The 12,870-nt window shown below is 44.9% G+C and overlaps 1 protein-coding gene across 4 annotated transcripts in view; it reads right to left on the bottom strand.

Moving 5' to 3' along the window:
• The window catches only part of NLN (neurolysin), a 62,448-nt gene that overhangs the window by 45,494 nt on the left and 4,084 nt on the right, over positions 1–12,870 (bottom strand). For all 4 annotated transcript variants that reach the window (XM_024209359.2, XM_024209358.2, XM_024209357.2 and 1 more), the window contains exon 2: positions 340–593. In XM_024209359.2, coding sequence (XP_024065127.1) covers positions 340–593 — 254 coding nt within the window. The remainder of the gene's footprint in view (positions 1–339; positions 594–12,870) is intronic.

The following is a 12,870-nucleotide window of genomic DNA, read 5'->3' as shown; positions in this document are numbered from 1 at the left end:
ACAGGTGAGGACTTCGAAAGTGGAGGAGCATATGCCCATCATGACTCTCTCGATGTAGTCTGAGAGAAATGAGTGAAGCAATATCAGCATCGTCTTGCTAACCCTTGCCATGTCTCTAAGGCTGGGCAGCAGAATTTCATGGCTAATCATAACAAATACTGTGGAGAGGTCAAAATGAATATGAATGGATATCACTTCTGAGATCTCTACTTTCTCTAGCCATGAAGGGCACAGATCAGACTCACGGGTGGTAACTGCTTTTGCTGCATTGCTTCCAGAACTCTGTTTTGTGGATAGGATGAATTCAGAGAAGGAAGGTATTAGACTCCACATACTCACCTGTATACTCCACTTCTATGTCGGCCAGAGCCTGCATAGTGTTCTCATATGTTACTTTTTCAAAATCAAGCATTCCAACGTTGTCATACACTTGCTTTGTTTTCGTGATCAGATCTTCTGTCCTTGTTCTGATTTGCTCTGGTGACAGGTCCCATTTCAAAAAGTTTCGGTCTGATGCTGCATATGAAGAGGCCTGGAGATGGGTAGTAATTGTTCCTAATGTCATTCTCAGTAAAAGCCTTGGACCACCAGCTCTGAAATTTTAAAAATGAATTTAGGAGATTAAGAATCTAATTGAAGCAAAAAGTCTATTGTGAATTATTTTTTTAAAAGAACATTACTTTTTTTTATTAAACAGTATTTTTAGAAACAAGAACATATTCCTTTTTAGGTCTATCCTTTCCTCTTCAGGACCCTAAATAGTTGTACTTTTAATTAAATAAATCTGTATTTTAAAATAATTCAGATGTCTGCCCTTTTCCCCCCCTTTACTAGATTGAGGGAGTGCTATCTAATATGTATGCAAAAACAGAGATAAAACCTTTTGGTTCAGCAAAAATAGACAAAACAGTTTTTCTTAGACGACTGAGTTGTTATTCAAAACACCAGTTACTGAAACTCCATGGAAACAGACAATAGTGTTTTGTATTTTGAGACAAGGAAAAGAGAATATGCAGTGAAATCTAGGTTATGAAGGCTAGTAGTTACATGAAACAAACAAAATGGTAAAAACATTTAATATGGAAGTGTAAATTAAAATGGATAATTTTATACTTGCATTGAATGTCTGCTGTGTTCCAGGCCATGAGAGCAAAATATCTCATAGCCTCCTACTTCAAAATGTACTCTTTTAACTGTTGCAGATCTCATATGAGTATTTCATACTGTTTTGCTCTGTAGCTGGAAAAGGCATGAAGGTTTCTCATATCTATAAACAACCTTTGTGTTCAGTTAATAACTCTGATTAATTTAGTCAACTGTATTACAGACTTGGTTAGGCAGAAAAGTTTACAATCCCCTACAGTGCTGGGATCGACAGCTGCCTTTTCACTAACCAATACGACAATGCACACACAAAGCTATGTGATTCAGCCATTTTTCAGGGATTTAATGGCAGAGGGGGCAATTTCAAAATTTCAGGGTGTGTGTGTTTTTTCTGAGTTTCTTTTGAGTCACCAAAATATAGGAAGAAATAAAATATCATCCCTAAAATTCAGTTATTGACCATCATCTGCTCCCAATCACCCCCAGGAATCTGTGTCTTTTTCTCCTTTCATTGCATTTCACACATTTATGACCTGCTGGATAGCCCACCGAATTGGGACTCAGGAGACCTGGGTTCTATTCCCAGCTCTGCAACTGGTCAGTTGGGTGACCTTGGGACAATCACTTTACCTCTCTCTGTCTCAGTTTCCATATCTGTAAAATGAGGATAATGACACTGACCTCCTTTGTTAAGCACTTTGAGATCAACCAATGATAAGTGCTATATAAGAGCAAATGATTGTCATTATTGCCATACTCCACAATTTCTTCCATGCTCTTCCTTTCCTTTTGTTTTCTATGCATCTCTTTGCTTTTCCATGCTTTGTTTTGGTCCATGCCCCAATTCTACAATCTGTTCATTTATCAGTATTTTTCAGCACTCATCCCATTCTCCCTGCACCACTGCATCCACACACATCAAAGCCCCATACCACAGCAACCCTCCCTCTAGTTCAGCGGTCCTCTAACTGTGGCTTGCGACGGCAATCCCTACTGTGTGGAGGACACCACTTTACTCTGTACAGCGTGATCTTGCATGCACAATATTTTGCTCTTCAAAATGGCATCGTCCATACTGTCTGGGATCCTGGGAGGAAATAATTCATTAAATTGGGGTCAAGCCAGCAAAAAGTCTGGGAACCCCCTGTCTAGTTGATCAAGGTACTCTTCTAGTTGAAGAGTAAGATACTGATGGGTCTGCAGATGTAGTGCTACCCCATTTGGCTGGGAAAGGTGTAATGGGAGACTCCTTGAGAAATCTCTCCCTCAAAGGATGGTGTCAGTAGAGCAGTCATCACAGGCATTTTTTTTTTTTTGGCCCTGTTGGCTGGCGGTGGGGGTTTTGGGGTTTTTTTGGTGGGGGGGTGTTGTCTCCTCCTTCTTTTCCCCCCTGTTTTTCTGTTATCTTCAAGACAGGCTCTCTCTCCTTTTGTTCATTTCTCTTGCTTTCCTTTAGCTGCTCTATCAATTCTTTCCCCCACATCTCTTCCCCTTCTTTGACCCTACTGTTTATGTCTCATCTCTCTCCTTCCATGTTAATCTTTTCTTTACCCAGAGCACCTCCAGGACAGTGGGGAATCACACCTACATACATCCTAGCTGCATCAGAAGTAGATGAGTGAAACTAACTAGGAGCTGAGTGAGTCTCATCAGTTTAATTATGCAGCTGCTTCCAGCTCCATGGGAGAGGTGTTGTTTTGTGAACACAGATTTGATCATACTCTGTAGGATTCTTTACAGGGGTAATCTGAAAATTCACAGCAGTGTATTAATAGGAAAACTCAGAATCCTCATGTCCAACTTAAACCCAGAGTTAATATCTATCTATAAATACATAAATATGGACATATATTTTGCACAAACCTAACGTTAGTATCTAATAGACAGTGAGAATGAAGTATGCATAGTAAACCAAGCACTAAGCCATAAGTATAGAAGAATCAGAGACAAGGATTTGCTAGAGACCATATTTTGGAGCAAAGAACCAGAGCCAAAGTTTGAGGGGGAACTGACCTTGGGAGTGAAAAAATTTAGCTGGACCAGACAAATTGTAGAGACAAGGTGGGTGAGGTAATATATTTTATTGGACCAACTTCTGTGTGTGAGAGAGGCAAGTTATTGAGCTTAATAGAGCTCTTCTGAAAAAGAGCTGACCTGAAGAAGAGTTCTGTGTAAGCTCAAAAGCTTGCCTCCCTCACCCACAGAAGTTGGTCCAATAAAAGATATTATCTCACCCACCTTGTTTCTATAATATCCTGGGACCAACACAGCTACAACACTGCATACAGACAAACTGTGACCAAGTCAAACAATTAGATGAAGATTTACTGGAAACAAAAGGGCCAAAAGAGAAACCCATTCTGTTCTACCACAATGTTGACCCTGTGCACACAATCACAAGTTGAGCAGTAGTAGCAGAGATAACTGAGAGCAACTCAAAGCCAGTTTGCCCTTGAGAAGCAAGATTTGCCTAACACAGAAGATTAGCTTGGTAGGACTAACCCACATCTTCAGGCAAATGTGATTACAACGCAACTAGGAGATTTAAAACCTTTGCATTTACTAAGCTGATGGTTCTATGGCACGGCTTTGTAATTAAAATATTTTTAACTCCTGCTAATGAAGTAAAATAAATTATGGTACAAAGGAAGACAGTATGTGTTGATATGTTAATTGCACAAACTAATACCCAGATATAATTAAAGTTTTTTTAAAATGTGCAAGTGTAAAGTGGTCACTATTACAAGGTGACATTTACTAACAGATACCAATTCATGGTAAATGTTGATTATGTAATAGCAATCACTGTAACTGTGTTAATAGTTATTTGGGGAGTATCAAAACCAGTTTGGTACATATATAAATGCTCATAAAATTTGGCATAATAATGTAGTGTGCATGTGGCCCGGATGAAAAATGGTGACTATACAAGCAGTTTGAAAAGGGCATGGGTGCAGGGCTCCCATTTTAAGGTTACACCTTTGTAGCTGAAAGGTTCTACAATTAGACTGTCAATTATTTTGTACAGATATAAATAAGGACATCATTCTTACACAAATGTATTAATGGAAGACTATTTTTTCCTAGTGAACATGGTTTATTCAAGTCCTTCATCACAGCTCAGACAAGAGGTTTATTTTTCCTCTACCAGCACATAGAGGTGGACAATCAGAGTTGTGATAATGCCCATATATTAGAGACTTGCTGACTCTGACACTGACACATGGATAAAGAAGAGCTGGCTCAAGCTGAATGCAGGAAAGACCAAAGTGATGAGAATCAGAAGAGGAAAACATTTCTACGAGCAGCTTATCATCACCAGCTTTCCCTCAGATGAAGGCATTTGTCCACTGATAGTCATGAGAGTGGATCAGCCTTAGGTCCTACTATAGTCATTACTGACCCTGAACACTCAAATAGCAACAATCCTTCCTCCATCTATGGCTAGCAAGATAATTTTGTTTATTCCTCTCTGATGATAACTCAGATCAAAGGTTGGGGCATTAGTAACTTCTGTGCTGGACTACTGAAACTCATTCTATCTGAGTCTAGATAAGAATGTAGCAGCCCACCCTGAAAATGACAAGCAAAAGAGTACAGTACTGTACACTGGTGCTCTGCCATCTACATTGGCTCCTCATTCCAACACTCGTGGGTCCATTTCAAGACTGAAAATTAATCATCAAATCCCTTAAAGGATAAAATGCTGTAACCTCTAGGACCACCTCTCTTTCTGGGCCCTGCTATGACAACTAGAATCACCTGCACACTGTGACTAAAAGAGTCCAGATATAGAGTAGAAAGAGCTGAAGGTGCATCTTCTTAACAGCAGGCTCAAGGCTCTGGAAAACCCATGCAGATGGAACTCACTCAGATGGAGCTTTCTGTAGTCTACATACAATGCTGATACAGTATATTATGGAGTTAAACACTTTAGAAATTCACACAAATAAAATATGTATCAGCTATGTCACTGAGCAAATATATTTGTCAAGAAAAACCACTGGCATAGTAACTAAAACAGCAATCAGTGATACATTCTCAATTAACCACTGGGCAAAATGTTTAAATGGGTATAGAATTACTTGGATCTCCCCCCGAGGGCTTGAATGCTGGATCCAGAACACTGATAAGCACTACTTTTAATTTACAGGGTGGATAGGGTGACCAGATGTCCTGATTTTATAGGGACAGTCCCGATTTTTGGGTCTTTTTCTTATATAAGCGCCTATTACCCCCCATCCCCACACTTGCTGTCTGGTCACCCTAAGGGTGGAACTGGTGACCTAACTCCAGGGCCGGCTTCAGCTTTTCTGCTGCCCCAAGCAGCAAAAAAAAAAAAGAGCGGCGGCACTTCGGCGGCAGCTCAATCACGCCGCTTCTTCTGCGGCAGTTCAGCGGCGGGTCCTCCCTCTCTTCCTCTTCGGTGGCAGCTCAAAGAGGAAGAGAGGGAATGAGGGACCCGCCGCCGAATTCCCACCAAAGACCCAGACGTGCCGCCCCGATACCAGACGGAGTGCCGCCCCTTTGAATTGGCCGCCCCAAGCACCTGCTTCCTACGCTAGTGCCTGGAGCCGGCCCTGCCTAACTCTCTCATTACATTAGACAGCAGCTTTGTGTAACAAAAAAATAAAATCTGTAGCCTAGCACTAATTATTATAACTGCCAGCAAGTGGATGTTTACATCTGTTGGAGACAGAAAACAAATGAGAAATGCTAAGTAGCAACCATCTAGTATTGGAGTAGTAACAACTCTGATTGCTCCAGTCTCCAGCTGATGGTATAGAAAGTAACCATTTGTATGGGCTGGTATAGAGTACAATGCTCCAGAAAGGCTTGAACTGATCAGTGTATCTTTCTAACAACAACATGGGACACTGATATCTTTAACTTTCTTGACAAAGAACTGTAATATAACTTGTAGTGACACAGTCACTAAAGGTTGCACCTCAATGAACTATTTAAACACATTTTGTAACTCCCCATCCTGATATCTCTCTCAGTAAACCAGAGAGTATGTTATGTCTACTTAGGGTACGTCTATACCCAGCCGCTAGTTCGGCGGCTGGAAAATCGAACTTCTGGGTTCGACTTATCGCATCTTGTCTGGACGCAATAAGTCGAACCAGGAAGTGATCGCCGTCGACTGCGGTACTCCAGCTAGACGAGAGGAGTACCGCGGAGTCGACGGGGGAGCCTGCCTGCCGCGTGTGGACCGAGGTAAGTTCGAACTAAGGTACTTCGAACTTCAGCTACGTTATTCACGTAGCTGAAGTTGCGTACCTTAGTTCGAATTGGGGGGTAAGTGTAGACCAAGCCTTAGATCACAGTGAGTATATGTAAAATAAAATGTAAATAAAAAATGCACTATGGGTAAAATCCTGGCCCCACTGAAGTTAATGGGGCTTTTCCAAAGGCCCAGGATTTCGTCTCAGGTGTCTACATAAAATTGTAAATAAACACGAATTCTCAAAAACTCCAGTGCCCTAATTATAAAATAAAGCCATATGGCATAAAGAATCAATGGACGGACAGACGGAGGACAGACACACACACCTCGAACTAAAAGCCTGGTCCCTCAGCTCCAAAAATGAATGTTTTTGCCATCTGAGATAAAGGAGATAATCTTTAGCTGTTAGCAGTGATAGTTCCCTGATGCTCTTTGTGGGCCCTTTCACATACACATAAAACCAGTTAATTAGAGTTGTTAAAATGACCAGGTAAAAAGTAAATAAAATAATTTAAACTAGATTTTTATGTGTTTAGAGTTAAGGATGACAGAACTGTACAAATAATATATAAATTACAGAGGTGATCTTCTAAATATGTATATTTTCTTTCTAGAAAGTTAACAGTTTATGAAAGAGAGAGACAAAACAACACAAGAATGAATGTAAAACTATTGTGGAACCAAATATAGATCATATGTTGACATCAGAATTTTATAAAATCTTTACTCTCTTGGGGCCTAAAACTCTTGGGAAATTACAGTTTTATTTCCAATCACAAAGGCTTGCCTGACAAGCCATTTTAAAAGCTTTAAGGAAAAAGAAAACATAAAATTTGGCCAGAGGTGAAGTGAAGATATAAAAGACTTATCAACTATCTGAATCATATATTCCAGAATAACTATTCAGTAGCTGCAGACTGATTCTGAATGAGCAACGTATGTGAATGAACCTCGGACATAAATCCTAAGATTTAACCCAGTGATGTCACCACGAAACAACCAGACAAAATTAAATATAAAATAGTGTCAAAAAAGAAATCCGTGGATACTCTTGAACAATTAGACAGTACATTTCCTCATAGGGAAAAGACAAGAAGAAATGAAATACTGAAATCTTCCTCACACCTTCCCATAAAGGGACCAAAGCTTGCAAGATGCTGAGCACTCCTTCATCTCCCATTGACTTCACGGTCCCTTGTTTTGTTAACAGAATTAAAATAATTTTTGACTAATTTGGCCTTTTTCATTATAGAACATTCTCAGAGGACAGACTTCCTGGATAAAATACCATTGCTAGCTTTATTATTTTCAATAAGGCCTTCTTCCATCTGCAGCCAAATAAAAGGAATTGTATTTTCCTCTTGTCACAGTTCCAGGGTAAGCTGGCCCTTTGATCCTTCACTCAGTGTCTTGGTGGGCTCCCCTTTCAATTGATAGGCCCAGCCCCTTCATTTCTCTCAATGGAATCCCATGATTCACCCCACTTTTAGACTGGCTCTCCGGGTGACGGCACCCCTTTTTACCATTCTTGTTTTCTCAACAGGTTTGGCCCCTACTAGAAACTTTCCTTCAGAAGCAGTGATCAGTATGAAAATGAAGGTGACTCCAAACAGTTTCTTCAAAACAAAATATTATTTATCCATCCATTGGAACACAGTTGTCAGAGAGAAAAGGGCTTAAAGAAAGAAAGGCCTATAGGCATATTATCTTACCTACAGCCACTTGCCCATACCTAGCCGACCCCTTTTGCCTCCCCTGTCGGGGGCCCTGCCGGTAGGGTCCATACTGGCAGGGCCGCCGACAGGGGAAGCAAAAGGGGCAGGGACATTAAAGCATTGCCACGGCAGCGCTTTAAGGACGGTCCTTTGCCGCGGCAGCGCTTTAATGTTGCTGTGCCCCACTGTTGGCGGGGCCGCCGGGGGGCGGGGGGAGGAAAGGGCGCAGCAACGTTAAAGCGCTGCTGCGGCAAAGGACCCTGCAGTGCTTTAACATCCCTGGCCATTTTGCCCCCCCGCCCCCCGACCGCTGACGGGCGGGGGGAGCAGACGGAGCAGCTGCCCTGGGGCCAGCGATTTAAAAGGGCCTGGGGCTCTGGACACCGCTGCCCCTACCGCAGCAGCGGCGTCTGGAGCTCTGGACCCTTTAAATCAAGACGGGAGCTCCGGTTCAAAGGCTGACTGGGGGATGCTGACCCCCAGCCCCGCCCCTTCCGCCCAAGGCCCCACCCCTTCCGGGGGCCAGCGCCCCCTCCCCCCCCGTACCGGTAAGTGTCCTCAGTTACTTTCATCCCTGCCTACAGCTTAGCAGTTCCCACTAAGAGTTAGACCCATCTTATCCTAAGTACCCCTCATCCTTCTGGGGACCAGATTACAGTCTGCTTCTGTGCTGACCCTGACCCTCTCCCTCTGTGCATTAAAGTTGTTCTTCCAACCATTTCCAAGTTCTTTGTTTATGATTTCCCACCTGAAGAGCCCTGTCCCAAGCTAGGGGATGGTTGTGTCCCACTTGAACAGAGACAAAACCAGGAGGTTTTCACCCCTGTACTGTTAGTTAAGCACTGGCTAAGGCTAATGCAGTGGCTAATGTTTAACAGAGATTTTCAAAATCTGCTAAAATATGGAGCTTGCTCTCTGATCATTTGAGCAATTAAAACTTTGTGTCTCTTTGCTTGAAGTCCTCTTTGTATAACTTATATTAGGGCCAATGCAATGGAATGCCTCAGATTTCATTATTGTATAGTTCCTGCTCTCATTACCTTTCTTTTTGATGTGTTCTATCTGGAGTAACATGACAGTGGAATTATGATAACTGTATGGTGCAGCTTTGAATGTGCTGTCCATTGGTGCTTTGAGCAGGTTTAGAGGATTCAGGAAAGAAGATGGGAGAGGTTTGGTATGGGATTTTCAGCAATAGCCAAAGAGCTCTAAGAGCAATTATTGTCACCGGAATACCAAAGAACAATTTAAATTTGCCAACCAAAAAACCCAAGCAACAACCCGATTTTCCAACCAAATCAGTGTAGGTTGTGTAGCAACTTTTACAACTTCAAAAATTTAGCAAGATGTAAGTAGCCCCTATAACACAACTGGATTTTCAACAAGAAGAATAACACTTGTAAGCAACAGTCAGATGGTTCAAAAGCAAATATTTTTTGCCAGAATGCCAAGCAATAGTATATTTTGCCAACAAGCTAAAATTTGATTGTTACTTCTGCAAAACAATTTGATTTGATAAAGGAGATGGCACCTCCCTTTATACTTTATTGGAGCCTCACACCTGCAAACTTGGGTGCTGCTGCAAAGGCCAGACAAGCAATTTAATTTGAAAACCAAGCTCTGACTGGCACACCCTAGAGCCCACACCCCCAGCCAGAGACTTCACCCTCTCCCTCACCCAAACCCCCTGCCCCACCCTGAGTGAGGGTGGGGGGGAGAGTGAGCGATGGAGAGAGGGGGGATGGAGTGAGCTGGGGTGGGGCATCAGAGAAGGGGCGGGGCCTAAGGGAAGGGGCAGAGCAAGGGTGTTCAGCTTTGTGTGATTAGAAAGTTGGCAACCTCCATTGGAACGTAAAACAAGCTGATGAGAATGCTAAGGTACACTTTCCAGAATTCATGGAAAGCAGAACATTGGTTTCATGTCAGAAAGATTGTTTTGTGAATTATGGAGAAACATGAGATGCTTTCCAATAACTGGAGTCTTCTTGTAATACATTCAGAATTATTTCCTACATATACATGACTGTTCTCCTGCTCAAGTGAAATCCACACAAGCAACAACAAAAAAAGTAAAAAAGTATGTTATTTTCCCCACAAGAATCTCCTGCTACTAGACTGCTCTATAAAATGCAATGAGATGTAAAGGTCCAATACCTCATTTAATGCTGATTACACAACCTCTAGATAGGACTTCATTCTGAAACATTCCAATTTACAAACTAAAAGTGCCCTTAATCTTGAACAAGTTATATTAACACCAATGGAATGAAAGACTTTATATAAACAATCATAAAGTTTCTTAGGGAAGCATCTCAAAAATTCATATGTAAATCCAGGTTTGTTACTGTGCTTGCTGATGGATCCACTAACAGCTCTACAGCTGAGCAAGAGTTGATGTACATCAGATTTGTACAGGATGGAAAACCTGTGCTCTTGCTGCCAACATAGTAGAATCTGGGACAATGATGGTACAGCACAAGGAATAAACACAGCTTTGGTAGAGTGGAACTTTGTTTCAAGTCCTGTCTCAAAAGGACTTTGGCCCCCAGTTCCTTAAATGGATAACTGCTCTTTACAACTAGCTCAAAAGCAGCTGCGTGAGTTAATAGGGTCAAATCTCCCCTTTCTGAATTACACAGTGGCACTGGGGGGGAAATCTCTGGGGCAGGGGCTGTACTCAGTTCCTGGGTCCCATGCTGGGGGCGCTGGCCTTCTCCGCAGGGTCGGATTAACCTTTTGTGGGCCTGGCGCCAAACATACTTGTGTGCCCCATGGAGGCATTGGAGCATGGTGCGGGGAGGTCAGTCCCCGGAGCGAGGGGCCAGCCAGAGGCTATGGGGCATGGCATGGCAGGGGCAGCCCTGCTCCGCCCAATGCAAGGGCACTATTTACAAACCGGCAGTTGCCAGATGCACAGTGGCCTGCCCGGCCCTGTGCTGCCAGCATGCCCCTTCCCCTTAGGGGTGGGCCCATGCCACGCCACAGAGCCCCCCTACCCAACACCCCCCCAACTCCGTATGGCCAGAGCCCCCCTGGACCCACTATGCCCAGCGCCACCCCAGACCCACCACAAATGCACAGTGCCCTGCACAACACCACTCCTGCCCACAGCCCCACCACAACTGCCCAGCACCTCCCACAGAACCCCCACTTCCTAGTGCCCCAACACACACACTTTTCCCACCCCTTCACAGCCCAGCCCCCCTCAGTGCCCCAAGAGACCCACTCCCCCACACCTTGCCTCTAGTCCACACTCACCAGTCTGCTGGGAGGCAACTGTGTCTGCCGGGCTGAGCCAGCAGTGCAGCCAAGGCTGGTCCCGGGGCCAGGAATCACTCCATCCCTTTGGGAGTGGTGCAATCAGCCAGGCAAGGGCTGCCCGGGCTGGGCTCCCTCAAGACGCACTTGCCTGGAGGGGCCCAGCCAAGCCCCCCACATTGTCTTCCTGCCCCCCCCCAGAACCCGGCTGAGACTGGCCAGGCTTCTGCACCCGTCCCAGGTGGCTCAGCTCCGAGGAGACAGACAGGGCCCCACAGGTGGTAGGAAGTAGAGAATGGCCATAGCCAGAGATGCACAGGGGTCCAGCCAGGGGGCTGAGAGGAGCAGCAATGACTTACAGTTCTGGGTGTTCTGAGCAGAATGTCACAGCCCTTATTCAGGCATTTTCTGCTCACTGATGCTATGTCTACAAGCTAGGGCTGTGACTCACCGCTCGTGTACTCATAGTCATACTAGCTCTCATCAAGCTAGCGAAAGTATAAATAGTAATGTAGCTGTGTTAGCATGGGCTTAGCCATGCCCGAGTACAAACTCTCCTGAAAATGGTGGGTATGTAGTTGGTATAGCCAAGCTGTGCTGCAATAACAGCTGCCTGTGCTACTGCAGATACACTATTTATACTCATGCTCACTTGATGAGAGCTAGCATAAGTATATGTATGCAATCTGGGAATCAGACCCCTAGCTTCTATTGTAGACATAGCATAAGAATGTTGCCAAAGGAAGAAGTAAGATGGCAAGAGAATTACTCTGTATTTTGATTTGCTTTCTTCTCATGTTTTTGTTGTATATTTCAAGTGTATTGAAGTGTTTAAACCAGGGGTGGGCAAACTTTTTGGCCCAAGGGCCACATCGGGAAATAGAAATTGTATGGCGGGCCATGAATGCTCACAAAATTCGGGTTGGGGTGCGGAAGGGGGTGCAGGCTCTGGGGGTGAGGCTGGGGATGAGGAGTCTGGGGTTTGGATGCTCTGGGCTGAGACTGAGGGGTTTGGAGGGTGGGAAGGGGATCAGGGCTGGGGCAGGGGTGCAGAAAGGGGTGCAGGTTTCAGCTGGGGGTGCGGGATCTGGAGTGGGGCTGGGAATAAGAGGTTTGGGGGTGCAGGAGGGTGCTCCGGGCTGGGATTGAGGGGTTTGGAGAGCAGGAGGGGGATCAGGCCTGGGGCAGGGGGTTGGGGTGTGGGGAAAGGCTCAGGGGTGCAGGCTCCGAGAGGCGCTTACCTCAAGCGACTCCTGGAAGCAGTGGCATGTCCCTTCTCCGGCTCCTACGCAGACGCATGGCCAGGTGGCTCTGCACACTGCCCCATCCGCAGGAACCGCCCCTGCAGCTCCCAGAGGGGGCTGTAGGAGCTGGACTGGGGCCATGGTGTGGCTCCCAACCCTGCGCCCTGGCCAGAGCACCAGAACGGGGCGAACCCTTGTGGTGCGGTTCCTGACCTTGCGCCTCCCAACCAGGCCGGAGCGGGGCCGAGCCGCTGGTGCGGCCCCCGACCCAGCCCCCCAGCCGGAGTGGGGCAGACCCGCGTGGTGTGGCCCCCGACTC

Source organism: Terrapene carolina, unplaced genomic scaffold, assembly GCF_002925995.2.
Source record: "Terrapene carolina triunguis isolate 2854851 unplaced genomic scaffold, T_m_triunguis-2.0 Scaffold69, whole genome shotgun sequence".
Lineage (NCBI taxonomy): Eukaryota > Metazoa > Chordata > Testudines > Emydidae > Terrapene > Terrapene triunguis.
Note: the sequence above shows the minus strand (reverse complement) of the source record. Positions and strands in the feature narration are given on the sequence as shown.